Source organism: Passer montanus, unplaced genomic scaffold, assembly GCF_014805655.1.
Source record: "Passer montanus isolate IOZ18808 unplaced genomic scaffold, ASM1480565v1 scaffold105, whole genome shotgun sequence".
NCBI lineage: Eukaryota > Metazoa > Chordata > Aves > Passeriformes > Passeridae > Passer > Passer montanus.
The window spans coordinates 670,694-696,783 of record NW_024357059.1 but is presented as its reverse complement, the minus strand read 5'-3'; the positions used below and the strand labels follow the sequence as shown (position 1 = coordinate 696,783).

General features: G+C 39.3%; 1 protein-coding gene across 1 annotated transcript in view; it reads left to right on the top strand.

Annotated features, from left to right (window-relative positions):
* The first annotated feature begins 906 nt into the window (after positions 1-906).
* Positions 907-26,090, top strand: part of RORB (RAR related orphan receptor B) — a 133,368-nt gene continuing 108,184 nt past the window's right edge. The window contains exon 1 of the mRNA XM_039719398.1: positions 907-1,343. Within this exon, the coding sequence (XP_039575332.1) occupies positions 1,337-1,343 (7 nt within the window). The 5' untranslated portion in view covers positions 907-1,336. The remainder of the gene's footprint in view (positions 1,344-26,090) is intronic.

Sequence of the window (26,090 nt, the reverse complement as noted above, 5' to 3'; positions counted from 1 at the left end):
TTACTGAGCTCCGATTGTGTTCCATGATCTATCATACAGGAAAAAAAAAGAAAACAAAACAGAAATTGAAAAGCTCCCCTAGTATTTTTGTTTGTTTGGGTGGTTTTTGTTGCTTTTTTGTTTCTTTTGTTTGTTTGGGGGGGTTGCTTGTTTGGGTTTTTGTTTTTCTGGGGACAAACATCAGTTTGTCTATCAGTTAATCAGGGGGAGAGTTGTGAGTCGTGAAAATCCTTCTGGCCGCAGAACACACCGGTTTCTGCAGAACCTTCTCCTAGTCTTACACCGGAAAACAATTGCTTTCGACGTCCAGATTCACTCTTTAATGAGAAAATGACTCACCACCAAACTTTCCCATTCCCGTCGGAAAATGAAGTTTTCCGATGATAGTCACACCGTGGTGACCGAGCGCCTTCGCCTTTCTCCGCGGAGACACCGCCTCCTCACTAACAGCGCCACACGGGGTGATTCTCTGCGCCCGCTGCCTTTCTCCGCACGCTCCAGAGCTCTGCAAACCGGTCCCATCCTTGCACCACCACGCCCAGTCTCGCCCGCCGGGCAGGACCCGCGGCGATCGCCGGGCGAGCACAAGTTGCGGCGCGGAGCGCACGGAGCCCCGCGGCCGGGCCGGGCCGGGCCGGGCCGGGGCCCTTGACGTGTCCCGGCGCCGATTGGCCGCCGGCCGATAGGATCTCCGCGGCCCCGCGTTAAGGCGGGGGGGCGCGCGGCGCCGGGAGCAGAGCGCTCCCGGTGCGGCACCCGGGGCCACCTGCGGCGGCGGAGCCGGGCGAGCCGCGGCGATTGGCGGCGGCGCTGACAGCGGGCGGGGCGGCGGCGGCGGCACCGCCCACCCCCCGCTATAAGCCTCTTTGCCGCTTTCTCACTGGGTCTCATTTTCGCTTCGTGCGTTGCTGTGGCTGCGCAGTGGAAATCCGCACCGGGGAGCTGCTGAGGGGCGCCGTTGTCATGTGAAAGCGCACATGCTCTGCCATCCACACGGCACCCCCCTCTCTTCTGCCTCCGCGTGTTTTTGCTGTTTTTTTCTAACGTAACTCCTTTCCTCCTCCTCCCGTGCCCAGCCCCTCGCCGCCGCTCGGCCGCCCAGGCCCCCCCCGCAGAGGCTCCGCCGCGGGCAGTCGCGGGGCGGCCGCCCCGGAGCAGCGCGCCGGCGGCGGGGAGCCCGCGGAGCCGCGCCCCGCGGAGCCGCCCCGGAGGTATGGTTTTCCCGGCGGAGCAGAACTGCGGCCGCTGCCACCTTCGCGGGTGTTGAGACGGGATTTGTGCGGTGCGGTTCCTGGGCTCCTAGCTTCATGACTGCGCGGAGCGGGGAACCAACACCATGCGAGGTAAGCGGGCCGGGGGGCGGCTCTCTTTTGGGAAACCTTGTGGGGAACGGGCTGGAGAAGAGCCTTCTAGAGGAGAGGGTCCGGGGGAGAAAGTTGATGAGTCTTGCCCGCCCGCCGGCGTGGCTACTGACGGTGTCATTCCTGCACCCGAGGGGTTCTCGAGCCAGAGCGAGGAGCCTTCCGCGGCAGATGGTGGCGGACACCCCTCGCGTACTGCCCGGGGAGCCCAGCGCCGCCTGGCCCGTGGCGGGCAGGTAGAAGGGAGGCTCAGGTGGTTGGCAGTGTCTGTGCCATGAGGTCCCCACCTGCAGCTGCCCGCGGGCGCGGCAGGGTGTCCCGTACGGCGGAACCCGCTGCCGCTTGGTCCCGGTTCGCTGCCAGCACGAAGAGGGTTTCCCCTTCTCTCCCCAAAAGTTATCTGGACTTTGTTCCCCAACCGGCACCCTCTCCTGGGGGCCCCCGTTCCCCATGGGTTGCTAATTGGGCGGCAAGGGTTGCGCTGCCCGGGAATCCTTTCCCCGTGCCCGCAGGTCTCTTTGGGTCCCCGAGCCTGTGCTGCCTGCGCAGTCCGATCGTGGAGTGCGGGGGAGATTCCTCCAGGGCTTGCAGCCGCACTCGGTGAGGGTCCCGCTGGAGAACAGAGTACCGTCGCCGACGGGACACTCTCAGGCGTGGAGAGCTGTTTGTCCAGTTCGGCTGGAGAGAGGCAGCGTGCTGGCACGCCGGGCAGCCGAGTGGGGGTGTGTGTAGGGTTGCGGAGCACATGGGAATGCGTTGTTTCCGTGTATCCCAGGACCAGATTCCCCTGGGCCCCATCCCCGAGCCAGGCGAACACCGGCGCCGGGGCAAGAACAATCCCTGTTCAGCCTCGGGCGTCCGTGGGGTTTACACAGCTCCTCCGCCCCCCATCTCCCACCTTGCCCTTTATCACCCAGTTTGGAAGAGCGGTTGCTTGCCTCACCCATGGCTTGGTAAAAACCACAAAAAGTATTCTCTACGGGGGTATTGGAACGGAGGAGAAGAGCTTATGGAGGGTGGGACGCGCTCGGGGTTGACAGCGGCACTGCATGCAGATTTCTTGATCTTCCGTTTAAGGTAGGACACACACACACATCTACTATAAAGAAATTCTAGCTAGAATTTCAGCTTGTTTGATGTCATCTCCTGTAACAGCACGTGTTAATATAGCGCTAACAAATCACACGTGTGTAATTGGCTTTAAAAGAATTGTAGCTATGACATTTGCCCAGATCGACTTTAAAAAGACCTTCTTTTCCCCCAGCGTTCTTTGTTAGAGTGTTGGTTGTGGGGCATCTGGCAAGAACTTGCTAAACGGTGTTTTTTTTTCTTAAGAGCAACAGGAATTAAGGGAAAACACTCCATTCTGTAAAGTAGCCCCATTGCAGCTTTGACGCTTGGGTTGGAGGTTTTCTATTTGTTTGAGTATGGGTTTTTGTGGGTTTTGGTATTTTGTGGTTTTTGTTTGGGTTTTGTCATCCCTTGTTTTTCTGTGCACCAGAGTGCCTCCAATTTGAGTAAAGCTGGTCATTATCTCAAGGGGTTGTTTTTCAAAACGTGACCCCTGGTCAGGAGCCGTAACTCCCCTTTCTGGGGGGCAGTTCATCCTCGCAACCCGTGGCTCCCACCTCTCCTCCCCTGCTCTGGGGTGCCCTGTGCAAGGGTGAGGAGTAATGCCCACCCTCTCCTCAGATGCTTTCCTTCTAAACAAGGCCCAGAGTGGCCTAGCTGTGCTGGGCAGGGAGAGGAAGGTAGATCTTGCTACACATCTGGTTACATCTCCTGCAGGATCTGCCCCAGCTCCGTAGTCATCTCTGCCACCCCTTTAACTGTGCTGTCAGCCACTGTGAAGGGGTGCAGCTCTGCCCCTACAATGCAAATTAGTATTTGCATTGTATTTATGCTTACTCAATAGGGAATTTACAGGTGTGGGGAAAAGGACTGGGATGGATGGAAGAGAAAAACAAATAGGCAACTTTCATTCTTGTTTGAAACTTACATGCAAGAGGTCAGTAAAATGAAGTTTTACAACAGGTGTGTGTCAAGGCAAGAGCAGTGGTTCATACCACCTCAATTAAAAAGGAGCATTACACATTAATTGAGCATCTGTCTTTGCGGCTTTCCAAATAATGGAAATTAACCAGTGTCACAGTTCAGATTGTGAGCTCCCACGAACTGGTGCTTTTAAAGAGCTGTGAGCCGCCTTGTAAGGGTGTAGTTGTTTTCAGCTGTATTTGCAGTTGGTTTGAAGGAGGAAGCACTCAGGCTTGAACATGCGAGCTGTTTTGCCAAACTTTCCAGGCTGAGCTGTGATCCTTCCAAGCTGCAGTTGGGGCAGTTGGCACAACATGCATGGGATGTTCAGGGGCTGCTCCACATTGGAGATGGAGGCCAAAAAGTGCCTGAAAATACCCAGCCTGTTACTGCCTGCTGAATCCCCAAGCACTGGACAGTCACATAGACTGTCAGTCGTACCATCGATTGAAAGCCAAGCCAGCATTTTCAGTTGTTGTTACAATCATTGGTGGTGTTCTATGCAAAATGATAAGTTTCTGCACTTCAAACCTTGATTTCAATCCCATGAAGCATATGTAGCCATACTGAATTACAGCAGAACAACATACAGGACACTGGGCATTTGTTGATATGGAAGGTCCAGATATTTCCCTCTGAATGTAAAATGGATTTTTTCTGGAGTTTTATACCAGTATTTTATAGAGACAAACATAGGTGTAAAAGAAATTTACAGTGAACATTCATTGCAGTCTTCCTTCCATCTGTCCCACTCCTGGCAACATCCTGTGAGGGAGGTAAGAACATAGAATGTGTGCTTCCGTATATTTTTTAGAAAAAGAGAACAGAAAAAGCACTAAAATGATTGATTGTGCTATTTAACTGACAAAGAAGACTTACGTTTTTCCTTGTAGTTTATTTCTTAGTAAAGTGATTTGTAAAGTTTAAAGCTATTAAAAGTTAGTAAATTCTGTGTATAATGCAGCTGTTATGCAAACGTGGAAGGTTGACTGTGGCAAAAAAATGGGTCAAAATATCTACTTTTACTCTGGGAATATGCTACTCATACACATACAGAAGTCAATTTTGTGATTGTATCTATTTGAGTTGTGAAAGTGACATTAGTACACAAGTACTCCACTTATTACAAAAGTAATATTTAAACTTTTAGTTGAAAATCTTACTAAAAGCTTTTTTGTTACGTTTTAAAGAAAAAAGAACCCCAACCCCCCTGAGACCAAGTTCTTTAAGTGAGTTTTCTGTGTAGTTTTTTCTTGTTGGTGTCAGGATGAGCAATAACGCATGTTGCATGATGTTATGTAGTTGCTCCATTTTCTTAGCATGACTGAAATATTTGTAAGAAATTAGAGAAGTGATCAGACAAATTCTATATGCAGTATTTCTAAGCGAGCTTATTATGTAACACATACAAAGAGACCGGCTCACTTAGAAGTCCTCCTTAATTGAGTAGATGAGTGTGGGTAACCTTTATAGACTCCTTAGCTTCAAAGGAAAATTATTTTGCAGTTTACTCCAGCAAAAGTAAATATGTTTCTATTTGTAATAGGTAACATTAATTTTCTGAAATACATTGATTGCATTGAGTATGTAAAGAAAGGACTGTTCCTTTCTTTAAAACCAATGTGTCCTCAAAGTGTAGTGCATCTAGCACCTCCTTAATTGAATCAGGTTATTGACTTCTTTGGGACTCCTTGATATGTGATAAAGCACAAGTTTCTGGTGTTAGGTGTTCACGGACAAAATGTAATGAATGTCAGTAAATGCTTTGATAATCACGAATCAGTAGTAAACTGTGTCGCATAGTAAAAAATACAGATGTATATAGTCAATAAACAGTGACACCCCTCTAGAATGAACAAAAATAAAAGGGAAAGCATGAGTGCCCATTTGTACTTCAGCAATCCTTTTACTTTGCATTAGATCGTACTTATATTACATATGGTATCTTCCATTTATCTCTAATTGTAATATGCTATATTATTGGTGTTCAAAGGAGAGTACATCATGAAAGTTCATCAATAGATAACTATATTATTTAATAGTATGTAGATATTATACAAGATTTTTTTCGTAATATAATTTTTTTAAGTTACTTTTTTTTCATAGATGGAAGTCTGGTGACAGTTAATTTAAAAACTACAAAAAATATCATGTGCACTGGCTGAGAATAAATGCTCTTTTGTGTCATGGAAAATATCTGACTTCCACTGTTGGTCTTTTACAAATCCAGTGGCAAGCAGTAAGTTGGTATGTTTTTTCTAATTTGACTGTGCAATAGTAAAGGTCATTTAAATTGTGTATTATTGTTAAAAACTATTTATGGCATTTGAGGAGTGAATCTATCAGGAAAAAAAAAAACATTTTTTTTTTAAGTAGGCAAGAATTCTGGAAGTCAAAATTCCTGTTCAAAATGAACTGGTGATATTTTGTGGAAAGTCTTCAGGGTGCTATGGAAGGGATGGCTGTAAATCATAGTGATGTTTGCCTCCTCAAAAAAGTGTGGGTAAGGTATACCTTCAACAGTACTAAGTTTTATTAAACAATTTCAGGACTCGGGGTCTGCTGTAGTGTGCACACTGGTTACCTGACACAGGAAAGCAGTTCAAGGGGGTGAAAGATTCCCAAGTTATCCAAGAAATTCCTACCTCACAAGCAGTGCAGCGAGTTCCCAGAAGTTAAGGTCTGCGCTGCGAAATAGAAGAATGTCTGCTTTGTAGCTGAAGATGCACACAGGAGTAAATATTGATTGAACTAATAATCTGGTGAATAGAAATGAACTTTATCAGTACAGCAGTATAATGGCTTACGTTAACTAGCTGTTTTGTAGTCCATACCCCGCCCTTTCAACCCATGACCCTGTCAATTTTGCTTTTAATGAGCAAAATCACAGGTGTTACATTTGTGGTAAATTGTGCTAAATATATTAGTTGTTCCAGTTTCAAAACTGAAATAATTGAAAAAGATAAGAATATGTAGCAATGCTCAGACTATCATGAGATAACAGTAGTGTGTTAGTGGTCGTACATTTTTTTACAGTTCTAAGTTGCTATCTTAGATCACTTGCTGTTGAGCTTAGTAATAAACCTGTTATATCAACTTAAATCAAAGTGAAAATTTTTAAAAACTGATATATTTGAATTTAAAATCAGTTTCTTTAAACAGTAATTTTAACAGCTTTGTACATTTAGCACAGTTGGGGCTTTCCATAATGACTTTCATAGACTAGCTGTAGATGTCAAAATGTTGTTCTTTGTACTCAGTGTTTAAAAAAGTTCAATGTTGTTTTTTCTTCTGATTCTGTATTCAGTCTGGCAAAGTCTGCAGTGCAGCTTGGAGAATAAAACATCAGACAGTGTCACTGGGGGTGGCAGACAGAAGGTGCCTTTTGGATTGTGCCATTTCCCTGTTTGTTTGTAATATTGGTTTCATGAGCATATTAAAAACTCTAATTTATGCACAGTATTGCGAATACAGTACAGCTGTAATGGCCTGGTACTTGTTTGACTGAACAATGCTTACTCACTTGAGTGGTCCTATTAATGAGACATTTGGCCCTCTGCATTTTTTCAGTCTTGGAACTGTTTTTTATGAAGCAGAAATGTTCGTGCTTTACTTTGCCAGACACATTCTGCTGGAAGTTTATGCAAACAGAATAACAGCTGTTTCTGCCTCTGCTACAAGTATATACGCTAATTTAGCTTGACGTAAATGTTGTTACTTTGCTGTTAATTGTGAATTATTTTGATGAATTGCCAATTAAAATGCATGTATACAATTTTTATGGAGGATCTACACTTTTACTGCCGCTCAAAAATGCAATAATTTTTTAAGATGTAAATTTATGTTTATCTGGATCATGGGCATTTAAAACTACATACTTATTAAAGAGTAAGCATCAAGTAATTATGTTTGCTTGACAGACAAACTCATTTATGAAGAGTTGTCATGGGTCTTCTATATGTGAGTAGTTCAGTTAGGTTTTATGGGACTATTCACAGTGATAAGGCAAGCTGAATTTAAGACTGCTTGTTCTGTGTCCCTTGGAAACCCAATGATTTGAGATTGTAAGCAGCATGAATTATAATAAAGGCCACAGGGAATCAATATCATAAGAAGCATGCCAAATTAGAAAAAGTCTTCTTGCTCTGAAATTTCAGTAAAATCACCTTCCAGTTGTCACTGTCTGCTGTTCTTCAGTGTTTGAATATAAGTGTTTGCTATATAAGCTGGAAAGAAGTGTTTGCAAATATGCTACATGTTTTCTGTGCTGAGGCTGACATATAAAAAGTATTCAAAAACCTTGTTCTTCTGCCAATTACCAATTAACTACTTTGTTTAATTGTTATGCTTATGCTTATTGCTGTGTTTTGCTATTAAATACTGGCCAAGCAAAGACTGGAAAGATCTTTAAGTAAAGATTAGGAAAATACATACATTTGTATTGTGTTTATGCATGAATATGCTGCACAGGGTAACAAATATTTTAGTATGGTTAAAAAGCAATATAATTTTAAGGGCAATTTCGATGATGATTACAAAGTCAGTCTATAAAGCAGTCTGTCTACTTATAGATGTTCCTCAGGTGATTCCACATTTAACTGATTTTTTTTTTTTGTTACCCATGGTCACTTAGGTTTCCTGAACAAGCAAACTTCTTCCATAACAAAATTACTCTTCTTAGGAGTCTTATTTCCGGTTCATGAATCCATGGTATGCACAAGTGATGTTATCCTTTAGAGTGACACTTCTAAACAAGACATGCATTTCCATTACATTTAAATTTCGCCCCCCCCCCACCTCTGAAGGGAGGAAAAACATCTTTACAAGCAATCCATTTGTTACAATTTTCAGTTGTTGGTGGTTTTTTTTTTATTTTTATTTCTTCTCTTTGTTTTGTGGTGGATTGGGGTTTTTTTTGTTTTGTTTTGGTTTGGTTTTTTGGTTTGTTTTTTTTTTGTTTTGTTTTGGTTTTTTTTTAAATGAAGACATTCATGGGGGAAAAACAGATCAAAAGAAGGCAAAAAAATTAAATTGCAGTTTGGTCTACTGTTGAAATAATGAGCTGTCAAGTGGGTAGCATATTACATTTTGTTGGTCTCAGGTGAAATTATGGTTCTCCTAAAATAAACTTCAAATGTAAAAAGTAAAGACAAAGCTGCTTATAAATAAGCAAGTCTTAAATTATTATTCCCACTACAACAGGACGTAAAGAGTGATAGGCTTTATGCACCTGCATAGTTTTCAGAGGTTAGATTATTTACTGTGCATTACACATTGAAAATGTACCACTTGTTTCAGAGATATTTGGAAGCTATAGTCTCAGTCTAAAGTTGATGGCATGTATCTCTTAGCTAGAAGACTGAGAATTGTTCAACAAGTATTTTTCCAGAAGATTTATTGGAAATAAGGATCTTTTGGAGAAGGACAGTTTAGGGATTTTACTATGTGTGAACTGTATAAAACTCAGTTTAACAAAATTCAGCACCATATTTTCATTAAAAGTACTGTTTAGAGACATTGATGTGTGTTGTCTTCTCTTTCCTTCTTGGAAAATGCATCTAGTTTTATTAGGTGAGGGTAAATTTCTGCCAGTCAGCTTTTTGATTTGAGAGCCTGCCACAGAAGTGTATTTTGGAAATCCTGAGACTTCCCTGCTAGCACATTTTTCCTCGATCATTTGTGCATGTCAGCAGTTCAGCACTGATTTTGCTTTTCTAAACAAGATGGAAAATGAAAATAAATATTACATTTCAGGTCCTGGCTGAGTAGTGAAACAGGTGCTCTGTTGTTTCTTTTCATATTTATCAGTCTGGAAGAAGAATGAAGCATCAGCTGGCTATGAAAAGCGTTGCTTACTTCAGTGCACATTGTTTGGGGGATTTTGTACAATATTTATACAACGAACTGTATTTGGTAGTTAAATTGGAATGAACTGGAGGAACTTGAATAAACTGAAAGGAGAGACCATGCACAAGAATTGAGACCAGATACTCAAATGCAGTGGCAGCACAAATACAAACAAATGCAGCACAGTCTAGCGGCACACAGAAGTAATGGCATTAGAGAAGACATGCATTAATAAGGCACAATGCCATACATTGCTATAATTTTTGTGAAGAAAAGACACTTAACTTTTGGAAAGTATTCCACTGGTGGCCAAGGAGAAATGAATTTAGTTTGCTCAGGAAGTCATATTAAGCCTGTTATTGTTTTCTTTCAGTGTTATATAAGCTGTACATGTATTGTCATTGGAAGTGCCTGTCGGCAGGCTAGACTTCTCCTTTCAATTGCACAAACTACTCTAAGAATACACATGGAAATGGAAAAATGATACAAGAAATACCAGCTTAACTGTTTTGTTTAATGTATGGAAACCTCTAACAAAATTATACTATAGGTAGTATGTGGCAGTATTGCACTAGCAGTCTTTTTTTTAATATATACCCACTAGAATACTGGGATAATAGCACTTAAAATTAATATTACATTGAAAAAAGTAAAGAATTAGCAACACTTTCATGTAACTTTCTCACTCAGAAATCTATGTATTTTATTTAGAATACTAGTTTCCTTGTAGCCATAGCCAATTTTTGAAAACTCAGTTTATATTAATCTCTCACATGAGTACTTGGAATAAGGAGAAAGATTAAAACAACGCTGTCATTGGAGGCAAAATATGGTTGATTAACATCCACTGAGAGTAATTTAAACTGCAGATTATTCCATGGCTTGAAGAATGTCAACATCATGTTTCACTACAATTTGTAAAGCAATTCTACGTGCTTATGAAAATAAACTCTTGATTCAAAACTGGTTGATAAAAAAGGCATTACCAGTGCTGTAGCAGCTGTTACAGTATTAAAAATAAAACTTCAAAAATATCTAGTAAGCTCCGTAATTTAGGCATAGTTTAATAATTAATATATTATTAAAATAACAGAAAGATATTGCATGCAATATTTGCTCTAACATTTAGAGAAGCAATGATAACCACACAATGATTTTTCTTGAGAAACTGTTTATATGTGATAATATTTCAAGCAAATGTAAACTACAGTAAATTAAATCAACTGAATGAAATCTATCTGCAGAGCTGTATGTCTTTGAAATAGAATTCCCTATAGACTTTGCTGGGATGTCTTATGTAAAAATCACAGTACAGTTTGTTCTCATTGGTTGTTTACAGCCCACTGGTTTTTAGAAAATGGGAGAGCTAATCAGTTCAGTGGTTAAGAGGGGAGAGAACTTATGTCATCCTAATTCAGGTGCCTATGCAAAGGTCACTTTTTTCATCTGTCATTGATTTGCATTTGCCAAAACGTCAATATTTATTTTTTAAAATATTATTGGCCAAGTTGTATTCTAAATCACCATTCCTAAGAACTCTAATGGAAGTGCCATGAAAACAGAACACTAAATAAGACCTTTTGCAGCAAGATATTTTCAGGCTTTAACAGAACTGGGGAGAAAAAGATTGTACCAGCTGCATCATAAAACTGACAGAGAGAAATGTATGTTTTCAAGAGGGAATTTAATCAGGAGCAAGAGAAAATGGGGAGAAATAAAGGATGGTGAATTCATATAAACAACAAACTGAATAGGAAGGGTGCTGTTTTGAAATAGAGTTACATTCAAGAAGTGGAAATGTAAAGGAAAAGAACAATATAAAACAGAGGACTGATAAGATGGAAGGGGTTTTGATGTCCTGTACAACAAAGTGCTGGACTTTTCAATTTCCACTCATTGCAGGTGGAGTTAACTACAGTGGGCTTGCTGTTGAAATGAGAAAGAAAGAGAGAAGTGTAAGTAACAGAAAAAGAAAAAAAAAAAGAACAGAACAAATATACAGTATTAATGTATTAATTGTACTACTTTCTATTACTTGGTGTTGCTTGTAAATTTGTTGTAATGGGACTTCAAACTATTTGGTATTCAGCGAAATGCTGACATAAGACATCCCCTTCCATTCATTTCATTGTGTATATCCAGAGCTCCGCTATGCAGGAATGCTGCAAGTTGAAGCATCACATATACAGTTATGTAAGCTCTGTCCAAGCTTGGCATTCATTGCACTTCAACCAAGTTACTTATTTGTGAAATTGAAATGTCATTTACAAAATACATCCGAAACAGATCTCTTTAAACCCGATCACATCAAATTAGGTTTGGTTAGATTTTTGTCCCCTATCTTTCTATTATATTTTTTGTTCCTCTTTCTTTTTCTGAATTTTTTCGGTCAATTTTGCTGAAGAGCTGTACACTTAGGAAGGTATTTGCGACTGAAATTCATTCAGTTGTTAGAAAATTTATAATTGGTTCCCTAAACTATGCATCATAGATCCCTGTGTGTTACAGAGAGTTATTTTGTTCCTTCTAACCTTTTTTTTCATTTGGTTAGCTTTGCTTAGGATATGCTGCTACAAAGAAATAAGCAGTTTGGTAAATCTTGGCCGGGTTTCATCTCCATGAGGTACCTCTATGACATTTTTATGCTTGTAGCCTTGGAAATAGATGAGGTGCTTGAGAGTTGACTCTGCTTCCTTATTGCTTCTTGCTTGCCAGGAACTGCTCTTTCTCCTGTCTGGTAAAAGAATATGCTGGTATCTTTCAATTTGGTTGTTGGGTTTCTTTGTTTTGTTCGTGTAGGCTTTTTGGGGGTGGGGTGTTGGGGTTTTTTTGGTTGTTTTTTGTTGTTGTTATTTGTTTGAGGGGGGTTGTTTGGTTGGTGATTTTGACTGTTTTGTGGGGTTTTGGGTGATTGGTTTGGTTGGCTATTTGTTGTTATTTAGAAAAAAACAACACAGATTTATTACATAGATTTTAGCTTTTCGAGATGATGGAAATACATGGCAATAAAGGAATAGTGTCCTATCAGATTGCAGCATAATATGTTTTTGTAAGACAGAAAAAAACATCTTCAGATTTTCTCTCCATGCTCAGAAGAAAAAGAGAAATGGAGAATGCTCTTAAAATGCTCTCAGAGACCAGGGTGACTTTTAAATATATGCCCTTGACTAACTTTTCTTTCTATAGCAGCCCCACAAAACTTATTACAGAACCCAACAATTGCAGAACTCTCCATGACCAAAGAGATCTCAATTTGCAGAAAACTACACTGAAAGTGTAGGAGGTACATTTAAATGAAATCTCTTGATTTCCCACATCCCTCCTGGAATTTTCTTTAAGTCCTAAGCATAAAACAGGCAGAGTGCCAAGCTGTCATCCATTAACATCTATTTCATCCTCTCACAGGATCAGTTGAGCTAGAGGATATGTCTCAGAGTCTTTATGCTATTACTGAAATGTTTAGGAATGCATCCAGTTTTGAGCCAGTCTTAACCTGCATTGTCTTTTGGGCACAAATGAGCAGCAGTATAAAATAATTCCAGGAAAAACAATGCTATTAAATGCATATTGTGATTTTTCATAATGTCCAAAATAGCGGGTTTTTAATGTGTTTCACTGTGGAACCAAAACAAAGGATGAATTCTTAGTTAACTGTCAAGAATAATATGAGTTGTTCAGGAGTTACCTTTCACTTAAGGATTAAGGCTATTGTTGTGTGTATGCCTAGAGCCTGACTGTTTATATTTTAAAGAGCACTAAACAATTAATATTTTACATGCTGCTTAGGAAGTTAATTGAAAAGGCTTTGGATTTTAGATTTGTGTATAGAAATGTTTCATATTTTGTGAAGGTATAGGTGTTATTTTTAAACATTTATCAGTATAATTGATCAGTCTCTTAAAAATTACGTGATGTTATTTTCCCATGATGTGAATTCAGCAAAACATTTACAGTAGGGGATCGATGCACATCCAAGTGTACAAATTATCCTTTAATAGCCACATATTTTTTTAGTTTCTAATAAAGATGAAAAGTGAAAATAAAATGCCCTGTTCCATCAGATTTTTTCTCTTAGAGCTAACCAGTTGTTGCAATGTATGTTTATTGGTTTGGGGTTTTATTGCAGTAAACCTTTTTAGATTTTTTGTGTTGCATTCATTTAAATTCCCATTTCCACTGCTCTCTGATTACTGGCTGCTTCTCAGTGCATTTCATATTCTTCTGGTCTTTGTGATTAACTTTGTGACCTGCTTCTGTAACAGGCATACTAGCAGACCCAATAGAATAAGGGGTGTTGAACTACTGAGGTGTTACAGGTGAGCTTGGAACATGATCCTTCCACATAATTTGTTAGAGTCATTAGAAAGGCAGATTGAAGATGGGTCTCCATACTCATTAATGCTTTCTGCATTGGCATTTAGTAACTATTCAAATACAAGAAAACCAAGAAAAAAATTAAAGTTAAACAACAAGAAAATTAAACAACATATTGTTAAATTTGCTTTCTTCTGCATGATGGTTTCTACTGATGTGACAGATGATGGTTCCCCTTCTGCTGCAGATATGGTCAGCGTCTTGTTCATTAAGGAAAACAAACAGAAGCCATTTCTACAATGAAATTTTGTCAGTCAGTTCAATTGGAACTTTCCTAGGCATTTTGCTCTTAAGTGCCTTCACACATGCTTTTCTTTAACTGAAAAAGGTGACAGATCTGTACCCTGCAGAGGTTTAGGATCTATTCCTGAAGGGGTTTGTGCCATGCATATATTTGCATGGGTGGGGTGGCTGGTGTGCAAAGTCCCTATCAGGCTGATGTTGTTTGGTGTGGACCTAGTGGAGGTCAGGGAGCTGAACTGCCCGTGGCACTGGAGCTCACTCTCTCCCATGCTGCTTCCCTATTGTGCCTCCACAGTGACCTTGAAGGACCCTTTTCCTGAGGCTGTTGTAACCTTGGCCTAGCCGCTGACAGTGACAACAGGGGTGCCAATTAGTACTATGTGGCTGTGAGGTTTGTTTTTCCTTTCTAATGAACAAAGTCCATTGAGGACTGGACTGACACCACCAGCTTACTTCATGCAGGCCACCAAGTGCCTTGGCATTTTTATTTTGCTCAGTCACTACTGACCTGGTGTTGAGCCCTCATGTGTAATCTGTATACAGTCTCTGTGTCTACCATTAATTTTAAATGTCTGTACTTGGTAGAAGATGTTTGCTTCTGAAGTAAGATTTGTGAATAAAGCATAGTATTAAGTAACAAATACATAAAATATCTCCATTCACTTCTTGTGGTTAGATGCTGAAATTGACTCTGCTCTTACAAAATGCACAGATTTTAGGAAAAACTGAAGAAGTAACTACATATACTAAAAGGAAACAGCAGGAGTGACAGGAGAATTAGAATTTTTGCAAAAAGTAAAGAGAATCCTGTGTGTTACAATAAGCTTTGGAAACTAGTACAGAAACATAAGAGCCTCTATTATATTATGTACATCTCATAAGTGATCTTAGAACATCATTAGTTTACCAGGACTTTTCTATCAAAATTATTTAAACATAGACATACCACAAACTTCTAAGGTTTCATAGGTAGCAAACTGAGCTGAAAAACGAAGTTTTTCTTTAGTATTATGTGGAGCCCAGGATTAAATCGGTAATTCTGAAACAGTTTTTATTTTTCTGTTGGATGAAAAGTTACTTTACTTTTCATTTTTATTTTTATTATTCTTTTATGTGCATGAAGAAGCTTTTCTTAGTGTCCAATAAAAGTGGTATCCACTTTTATATTAAAATCATTAATGCCAAATTTCATGTGACATATTTGAGGGTGTGTAGACTTGTCAGCTCAATGCAACAGCCTTGGCTTTTTACTTCTGCAGTATTTTGATATTTAAAAATTTTAAATTATTTGTTTGTTTTCATAGCTGAGGAGGAAATAGATTATACAGTTCAGGTTTTGGTTGGGTTTTGTTTTGCTTTTCTTTTCTCACCCAGTGCAAACTGGGATCCTTTACAGCATGGTATATTACAAGCATGTCTGCAATTTAAGATCGTACGGTAATGAAGCTGAAGTTGAGGAAGTATAAGGATTTTGTTATTACTAACAGTAGCAGTCAGGACAGCACTGGGAGAGCAGAACTGGGTTGTTATTAAATCATAACAGGCCTGAGATTTGTGGATGTATCCTCTTCAAATAGCTGTCTCAGTTCTGAAAAGAGTAAGTATTAGAAAAGAGTTATTTTCAATACATATATAAAAAGAATCATGTAAATGTTGAAAGAGCTAAGCAAAGTCTGCAAAAAAAAAATTACTCCAGTTCAGTACATTCATGTGCCTACATATCTGAGGAAGAGATAAAGACTAGAAGCAGGAGGGGCAAGTGTGTGACTCGGTGGGAGTGATGTTGTGAAGTGGGATAAAGAGTTCCATGCAAAAATGAGAGAATTTGGGGAAGACTCTTTAGCCTCTCAGTACATCTCCCTCCTGAGAACATTTACTTCCATCACAATGGGCTACAAGAGATCTTTGTTTAGTAGTGCAGTGCCCCTGAGACCTAATTTAGCTTTTATAGCAAATTCAAAAAGAGAGTGGGCAAGAAAGAGCAGAACAAAGATGCAAGTTTGCACTACAAATATTGGCATTGTAGTTGCTTCTGTAAATCCTTTAAAAGAAATGCTCCTGATTTGGACTTTCTGCTAAAGGAGGGCTGAGCTTTAGAGATGTTATTGTTTTATTTTTAGGTACTGTTTCATTATCCAGTTGTGATAATGAGGAGATGGTATAAATGTGTATTGTAGGGGACCAGTGCCTTTATTGTGCTTAAATGACAAGTAGAAAACTATTAAAGACAAGTGAATCAAATAATTTTGCTTCTGAAAATATTATTTTTTTACTAAGTCGTACTGTTAGAAGCATATCTAATTCTTTGAACACTACAGAATTTCATTTTCAGGAGTCTCAAACAGAGTATGACATTTCTTACTACTTTATTTGAGCAACTTCTCAGTGTATGAGAGTTCAGAATGGTTTTACCTTAACTTAGCACATGATTTTGCAAAGTTCATCTTTGGTCCTCTAGATTTATGGCTATGTTTTTGCATAAATTTTTTCCTGTAGTTTGCAAGTATGTTTTAGTCATGAATAAAGTTGTATTGTGTGTTCATGTACCCCCATGAATCTTACCCAGCATTACCCTCTTCCCCCTGAGTATTGTCATCAGCTCTCAATTTTACCACTCTACAAATGTGCCTTGTGGCTATTTCAGAAGTAGAATATGAAAAATTCAGATGTGGGGGAAGTTTGCTTTGGAGTAATGTAGCATTCAGCTATCAACACAGAAATACTGCTTTGATGTTCAGAGACAGGTTCAATGATACAATTTTGGTTAAAATTAGATTAATTAAATCTCTCATTAGTTGATTTAACTTGAGGTTTTATTGGTACTTTTATGGCTGATCCAGCTGTCCTGCAGGTTCATATCTTACATTAACATTTCTGTCAACATGCATTTGATAAATAAAACACAGGTTTGTCAACCACATATGGAAAGCTGATTTGAGTCAGCTCAAAACCAGGCATTTAAAAATGCATATTACTAATATAGTCATATTTATACTTTATTTATAATCTGATTTTGACTTCTTATTTCTTGTTCCTTGTCTGAAGAGGTCTCACTAGTAAACCACTTCTTCAACAAACTTGTGCCCACAAAGGCGGTCATGGCTTGTGTCATCCCGCCTTGCTGAAACTTGTTTCTGCAGTTGCTAGGCAGCCCCATTTGAACCAGCTGAAAGCACAGAGCAATTCCCCTCAGCAGCAGATTTCAATTAAAGATCTGGACATACAGCTGGTTTCTCTGGCTGGTCAGCTCTAGTAGTAGAAGGAAAGGCTTCAAGAGCTGTGCTGTGCAGCAGCTTGATTCCATAGGGTCTTCTGTAGTAAATTCACTCTGGTATCTTAAAAATATATTTAAACAAATAATTGAGCTGTTTCTGTTTTCTCTTGTGTACATCAGCTTTCAGGGGAAGCTAGTGTTTGCATTGTTTATTTCCTTCATTTTCAAAATAGATTTTATCCCCTCTGTGGTGGGTTGAGGAGAAAAACAACTGAATGTGAACCAACAGAACATCCCATCTTAATCTACGGTATGATTAGGAATCCCTTGAAGACACTGTGCCTCAAAGACAATGCTCTCTTCTGCCAAAGAGGGAAGCATATTTGACATTTTAAAAAACATTTTGGGACCTGGTTGGAAGTATTACATCTTAAGCAAAAACTGAGAATAATCAAGAAGCCTTGGGATTAACCTACTGCTTTGCCATTCTAAAATAATTTTTTAAGTCTATTTTTTTGTTTTTAGGAGTTAGCAGGAAACTCAAAATCTATGAAAAGAAAATTGAATTAGAACTACATGTGCTATGTTATGGCTGGAAAAAACGAAATGACAAAAGCAGGTTTTGGTTTGGTGTCATTTGATAAAAGTCTGGTTAATTGTGCTGTCTTAACCAAGTTAAATTAGTTACACAATCTGAAGCAGAGATTGAAGGAGCGCTTTTGTCAACATGCAGCTATCTTGCACTATCAAAATGTAAGTACTTCACTATTACACATAATCTTTGTGGGCAGGTAAGCCAGAATTTAGCCATTTACTTCATGTTTAGAAATGTGTCTCTAGTTCCATTCCTCAGCACTCTCTTAGCATACATTTTTTCAAAGGCGATGCAGAATTCTGCTTGTCGGAATTGCTCTGCAGTAGTGTTTTCATCCAAATTCTGATAATGGATAGACCTAACCTATTATTTAGTCTTTCTGCAGAGAAACATTACTGAAGAAAGAAGCAGTAAGATCATGCGGAGTGAGCAGGTTTTGCAAGGTTTTGCATAGCAGTGTAGTAAAATTTATTACAATTTGTATACTGATTTCTGTTGCCAGAATTCAATTCTGTAGTTTCCCTTAATTTGCCAATGTTACTGTAGAGATTTTCTGTAGAGTATTATGTTTTATTATTTATTTTTTTTATTATTCTGTTGTGACCAAGGGCTTGCTTTTTCACCAACTTCTCTCCAAATGCAAAGAATGTTCTTTCACTCAGCAGAGAAAGACATGGATGCTGTGTGTCCATTTTTAAGTAACCATGTCTAAATAGTTTTAGTTCTCCTAAAGAATTCCCAAGGTTTGTTGTCTTTCACTCCTTCTAGTTGCCAGAGATGGTCTCTGGGGCACCATCAGGCTGGACACTTAATTCATGATCTTTCCAAGCATCTGCACTGAGATCATCACAATGCTACGCAAAGCTGGTGCTCTGTACAAACCCCCATGATCCACTCCATACCGCGTCTTGGCTGTCTCATTTAATACCATTGTCCATTCATTAGGAGGTTTCTCCATTGTCTTCTTGGGCCTCCCATGTGGACTTTGTGTAACCCTTTGGATGTCAGCAAAACTCAGTAGCACCAAAGGGGTTTGTCATAGAGCAGTATGAGGAATTTTAAGCCAAATTACCAGGACATTAAATCAGGAGAGAGGATAATGTATTTGCTTAACACTCAGCAAGGACCTATAAAGCTTAATATTGACAAGGATCAAGTACTTTGTTTCTCCCTGTCAGGCTGTAGGTAAAGACTCACTACAACTCCTCTTAAAATCAAAAAAGGAAAAGCTAAACAAAAAACTGCTTTTCCTTAAATGTCTATTTTGGTTTTGCTGTTTTGTGTCGGTTTGTTTTTTTTCTGAAAGCTGCTCAAATTATTGGAGAAGGGATATGTTCGTGGCAGATTGCGTAGTGCTGTGATATTCAACACCTGAAAAATGCGGCCGAAGCCACCAAGACCATAAGGTGAGAAATGGACAATAGCAGAAAATGGACAATAGCAAAATAAGCATCTTCCACTATGGTCTTCTGCAGGAAGACTGTTAAATTAATTATACCTCTGTGTCCACAACAGTTAATACTAAAAGACCCTGTTAGTAAATACTAGTAAATACTAAAAAAAAAACCCATTAGTAAATACTAAGAAACCCCATTATCATCAAAGAAAGATGTATCTCGCTTCAGTTTAAGAATAATGGTTTCTTTGCCAGACACTAAGTCTGGATGAAAAAAACCAACCACTGGACAGGTGAAAAAACCACCAGGACAATTCCCTGCCAAAAAAGCATTACATGCTAACTCTTCTAATCACTTAAGCATTATTGCAGTGTTCTCAGCCTACATGTTTATTGTGTATCTCATTACCAGGCTAGTTGTACTAGGGAAGTATTTTTAAAGGTTGTTGGTCATGTCTTAGGATGATCCTTGTCTGGAATGCCGCATACCATCTTTCATCTATTTACACACAGACAGGAGGAAAGAATAGACATCTTTTTTCTTCTGTGATGGCAGGCCAAATTATTATGAACTTAACAAACACTAGACTAGGACAGGCTTGATGTAATGGTCAAACCTATAAAGTCTTGTGAATTGGCTATTTGCTTATTCAGAAAAGATAGCAGAAGAGGAGAGATAGCAGGGTGGAGAAGGTCAGGAGCGGGGTCAGATCATTTGCTGTAGCTACAAATGACACACAGATTTTTTCTATGTATCTGTTCAGCCTGTTGTTAATATTTTGTGATGTGCTCTGAGAGACCCTAAGGGTAAGAAGGCTTTAAAATATGTTGTGAAGTGACTTCCTCTTCTTGTCTTACAAGTGAAATAGTCTCTCTGTCATCTCTGTCACTGAACGGTCAATAACTTTTTCGTGGCTATCCAGCGTCTTTCCATCTATGAGGTTAAGAACTCCACTAAAAAATTGTTGCTATCTTCTTTTGTAGAAATGGTATGATATCTTCTGGTCTGTGTTTCGTAGCAGTTGTGATGTGGAGATGAGCAAATGGATACTGCTGACCTGATGTTTTGGCCTACAGTAATCATCTTGGAGGGAGGAAATCGTATGAAGTCAGTGTTACTCTTGCCCTTGCCTAGCTTTCAGCTTTCTCCTTGTGACACATTTCAGTCTCTAGCAAGTCTGCCTGAATGATCCTCCTCTGGAAACTGTGTTCAGTTTTGCAAGAAGCCAGCTGTAGCCAGGCCAGGAAAGACTGATTGTGGTAGAAACAGAGATGTTCTTGGGCATCGCTCTGGGGTGTATCTATGGAGCAGCTGTCTGGGGCAAGCACTTTGGACACTGCTCCTTGGCAGGCTTAGGGATGCTGAGGAATTGGTGTTTTCAGGAATCACCCAAAGGCAAAGATAGTATACACAACAAATTTTGCCCAGAGCAAGTTTCACAGCTGTGTTCTCTCAGAACAATATAGATGCAGATTAGAAATGTTATTGGTGATTTAGCTTTTTCGTCACAGTGCTTTGTAATACCGTAGATTCTCTTAAATTTGTAAACTGAGTAGGACTTGGTAGGAGAGCTGTGAGACACTTGTAGAATAAGCTGTGATTGACAGAGATGCTCTGACCATCTAAGGACAAATAGGCAGTGTGAAAGCAGTGTATGTCAGAACCCTACTAACATTAGTAGGTATTATTTTAATGCTGACCTTCACATAGCTGCATGGTTTAAATTCTGCTCCATTTTTCATGTGTGTAGATCAGTCAAGCACTTACCAAATTGAAAAAGCAAAATTTTGGCATTCATACAGAAGGCACCTGCACTGACAAACATATTCACCTGCTCAATAAAATACAAAGAACAAACTGAGAGACTGGGAGGTAATTCTATGAGTCTGCTGTCTGTAAGAAATATTCATTTATTGTTTTTCAGAAGTTCAGATTCAAGACAGAGTCATTCTGGCAACAATGAGTAAGTGTCATTAGGAGGCTTCTCACCATCTCATGATGATTTTGTGATACCTACTCTAAGCAGAAAAAGTTAAGAGGAACAGGTATGTTAAAAGTTTCTAGAATGTACATTTTTAAGGCATAGCCTGAAGTCAGGTAGGACGTCCTTGTTTCCCGCTGAGAATATTACTGTTTGTGCTGAAGCTAAGTCATTAACTTGTGTGTCTGAGGACTCCTTCCCAACCATCACTTTGTAGGAACAAGTCGAAAAGGATAAATTAGAGCCAAAATGTTTTCTTGCCAACCTCTGATTAAGCATTCCAGCCATCTGATCCAGATTACTTCTACTTTGACTTGTATTTCTCTTTTACTAGTCTCGTTCTTTCATCTGATGTTTCTGCATTCTTCTCCACTTTCAGTTACGCTTTCCTCTTCAATCTCCAGATGTCAGCTTTTCTCCCTGTACATGGATTATTCCTCCTCAATACCTCTAGCCCTTAAAAATATGGCTTTTCACTAGGCTCAACTTTTATGGTCATGTTCTCTAAACACACAGAATCACACACACACACACACACACAGAATCACTCTGTTGGAAGAGACCTTCAAGATCATCGAGTTCAACCTATGCCGTAACACCTCAACTAAACCATGGCACTGAGTGCCATCTCCAGTCTTTTTTTAAACACATCCAGGGATGGTGACTCCACCGGGCAGGCCACTCCAATACTTTATCACCCTCTCTGTAACAAACTTTTCCTAATATCCAACCTGTATTTCCCTTGGTGTGGCTTAGACCCCTGAATCTCCAAAGGTCAGGCATGCAGTTCAGGCTTTCTAATCAGATAAAGTTAGTTTCTGTAATGTTTTCATCATCGAGGGTGTGTCTGCAAAATTAGTCAGTGGTTATCCTGGACATATATAGCTCTTTGGTGGGTTTACGCTCATATTGTCTCATATTGAGCTCATATGAGCTCTTACTGTCTCCACAAAGGTGAAATATGTTAGAAGATATTACTGATTTCACTGTAATGCTACTGATTTTGAAGGTAAGTTTGTGCTGGTGCAAATTCACCAATATTTTTCTGATGCCTTAAAAACTTAGATTATTCTCCACCAAATCATTATAAATCCAGTTTTGCACCTGTGATAGGTGGTGAACTACAAAATTATGATTCCAAAAGCCTCTTTGTGGCTGCAGAATCCTTAAGCTCTGTGAGGACATTTGCTTTCCAAATTTAGCTTCTGCAGAAAATAAAAATTCCTATTTTCTGCTGCCTTTGTTTGTAGCTCTCAGCATAATGCACACAGTGCAGAGAGTGCTCTTCTGCATTGTGCTCTTTGGAGGGTCAAATCCATAAATACACAAAGATATACCTTACAGAGCAAGCTATATACTTGCACTGATACTTCTCATTTGTAATACTTTTAAAGATTCACTGAGTCAGAAGTAGGGCAAGCATGATCCTTTAACCCTAGAGAGCAAGACTGAACATCCAGATTACATACTCAAATCTTGGGTCTATTTTCCAGATTGGAAGCTAACTGGATAAAGTAGCTACTGAGTCTGGAACTGAACCAAGATCTTCCTCCTAAGGAGACTTGGTCACAATGCAAAAGAACCATGCTCTCTCTCATCGTCCCTTGACCTTCACCTTACCTCCCCCTTTTACTAAATAACAGGTAGTCCAAAATTGAACAGTGACATGAGTAAAAACTAAGACTACTAATGACCCCTCAGAACATCTTTGAAGCCTCTGTGAGCTCATAAAGGTGAATATTATGGTGTCTTCATTCCTGAACATATGTAGGCTTTAGCTGCCATACTATGCAGCAGTAAAAATAATTGTCTGGATTTTCAACTTGTATGAAATAACACTATTCTGTTGAAAATGCTGAAGTTGTGATAATTTTCTCCAGCTGAAAATTTGCAAGAATATGTGAGTTTTGTTAATGTTTTTTAAAAACAATAATTAAGAGTTCTGTCCCAAAATAAAAAGTCATCTTTCATTTTTAATGGGATAATGAGAGTGCCTTCTAAATATACTGCTTCAAATGCCAAACATTAAACTGGGATGTTAAAGGATTATCAAGATCCCCAAAAATGAAGCTGGATAAGGATGGCTTGTTTTGTTTGGAGTGTTTTGTTACCACTTTTTTTTTTTTTTTCTGTGCACTGTAACAAGGCAAAGCATCTTAGTTCCCAGTTTTGTATGGTGTATTCATCCACAGTGATCACAGAGTTCACAAACTCTTGGTACAGGCTTGGTACAGGTGTTCTGCTGAGGGTGTGGATCAGCAGCAGCTTCAGTGCTGTCCCCAGCAGGTAGTTCTGGCACTGGCAGCAGGCCTAGCTGTGGGCAGTGGGTCAGCAGAAGAGCAGCAGGATTGGGTTCTCAGTAATTTCTTTTCCTTCCACATCACCAAGGTGCTGTTGAGCATAATCAAGTTAATTCACCAGTGTAGCATGTTGTTGTTCATATAGTCCCTGTCTAATTTACTGGAGACAATAGAGCAAGTATTACTGAATGGAGTGAGGTTTATTTTCATCTCAAAGTATCTGTTATTTCTGTCCCTCAGTTTGTTGCCTGTGTACAAAAAAGGTATTTCACAGAATTTCAATGGGATTTATTGTGATTTCTCCTAAATATTAGGTAGCCAATGGAATAATTTATTCTTTTATGTTAGTTAAACTTGATCTTCCTGGCTTACTTCTGGCTAAATTCACTCAATCTTTTTCAATTTGCTAATTGTAAGACAAAGACAGAGGGTATCCAAAGATACACTGGTCATTTGATCTGTATAGCTGACTTCAACACAGATAACTGAAGATTGGTTTTTTTGTTTAAAATTCTGCTTCTGAAAGAAATAAGGCCTGGCTCTTTGCAATTAATTTGTATTCTTTTTGTTGTTGTTGTTTTCCCCTCTTTTTCTTTAATACTCAGAGCAATGTCTGCATGCAGGAGTGAGCAATGCGGTATAAGATTCTGCTTGTGTACTCCTTACATTTTCTCCTTTTTTTTCTCTGAATATGTCTCTAAACACTTTTCCTTGCATTACCAATTTATTTCAGTGAGTCACTATTTTAGGTCCTTTCCCTTCAGCAATCTTTTTGTCTTTTCTGCTGTTATTTGGGTGTTCCTGGCTGTTTCTGCCATTGGACTTTGTTGAGGTTTGAAATAAACTTGAATCCAAGCCTTTTTCCTCTGCCAGTGATGCCTCTTTCTTGGGAGTGATTTACAGTGTATGGAGCACAACCTGTGTTTAGTCATCACTTCTCTGCTGTTACTTAGGTAATGTTTGAGGAAAACTATTTTCCATTGCTTAAGACTGTTGTCCAGATTGTGTATAGCCGTGGTAACACTGAGGTAATCTGTGCAAACCTGACCCTGTGTTTTGTGTTGCCCCCAGCCCTTCAGTACAGCACTGCTAGTGAGAGCCTGTAACTGTTCTCTTAACTTCCCTTTCCTCAGTGCACTTCACCTACCATTTCAGACAATAGGACTGAACTTAACCATGTAGTAAATACTTTGCTGTGTGTAAACCTTGTATGCAATGTCCTGCTAGGCCTCTAGTCTGTTTCTTTTGATCTTTTCTCTAGGTTAGCAGCAGTTACCTCTGTTTCTTCTCTTATCCCAGATGCACTTTTGTGATGGACCTATTGGAAACTGTGTCCTAATTGTCTCTCTCCAGCTATGATGATACATGGTTTAACAGATAACATCTCTTTTTGTGTGTTGGCAACATTTACTAAATAAATCACAAGAAATTTATTGAACTGCATGCCCAGCTAGCTCTGCTCTTTGTTACTTTTTGAAAGATGTTCTGTAGTGTTGGTTTCCTCTTGGGGAAATTAAGGTAAACAATCAAAACACAATCAGACATATAAGGGTAAGAATACAGACTTTCTGACTAAAAGAGATTTATTAAATGTCCCCAGTTCTGGAGTCACTACATGAAATAGTAATATCATGATGTCTCTACTAGCCTGAAGTATTTGAATGATAAAATTTTCTGTTCAGTACCCTTTGTAAGAACCTCCAGTGTGGAAAACATGAATTTTCTGTAGGTTTTTGTAATAATAGTGTATTAATGCTTCTATTATCTCTTTGCCATTGCTTGTAATTCTAAATTTTCTTTTGTTGTTTTGTTTTAATGAATATTTTGCCACTGAAGTTTGCTGTATTCACTTATATGCCTGAACTGCACTTGGTAAGAAGGCTATCTTTGCTGCTAATTCTCCACAAGGAAAAGTTACTTTCCCAATGCCTTTTGATGTACATCAGTCCCTATGATATTTTTTATAATGTCTTATTTAGGATTGCTGGATCATATCATGATCCATCACTTCGCCAATTCCTGTCATATGTCACTGAGTGACTGGTAACTGAGCTGCTGGTGACTGAGTTAAGCTGATAAAATCTTTTTATCTTTTTGAGTCTTTTCCTGTGTTCTTGCTCATACTTGTATTTAATTTATGAACTCTTGTCCAAATTTTCTCATGAAATTGGAAGTGCTAGGCAGGATGTTCAGAAGATGCACAGGAATCAACTTTCTAATGTTCTTTACCCTGCTACATTTCAGCTTCATTCCTTTGTAAAGTTGGAGTAACCATTTCTGTACTCCTGGAACATTTGGTTGTTAACTTGCTGAGATAACATATGCATGTTGTTATATCAAGGTCAAGGTATTTTTTAAATTTCTTTCAGTAGGCAGGAGATTTTCCCTTGAGGCATTCTAACATCAATGGCTAAAATGGAATGCAGTCACCACTTTACCTCCATAGCACCATATTACCCACTGGTGCTAATGAAGAGTGATTACAAAAAGAAGAGGAAAAATTATGGGAAGGAGAGAAGGTTCCTACTGAAGTGGGGAGGGTGGCAATAAGAATTTGCCAAATTAAAAAGTTGTAATATTTCTGAAACAAACCACACAATGAAGTCATCTGATATCTGATTGCCTTTACTAGATGTTAGTGTACTGCCCTAAATAAACTGTTGGGACTTTTCCCAGAATCATGTCTCAAACATTTGGCTCATTAGACATAAAAAGGCTCTGGAGTCTTTCCCTTCATTTTTGGC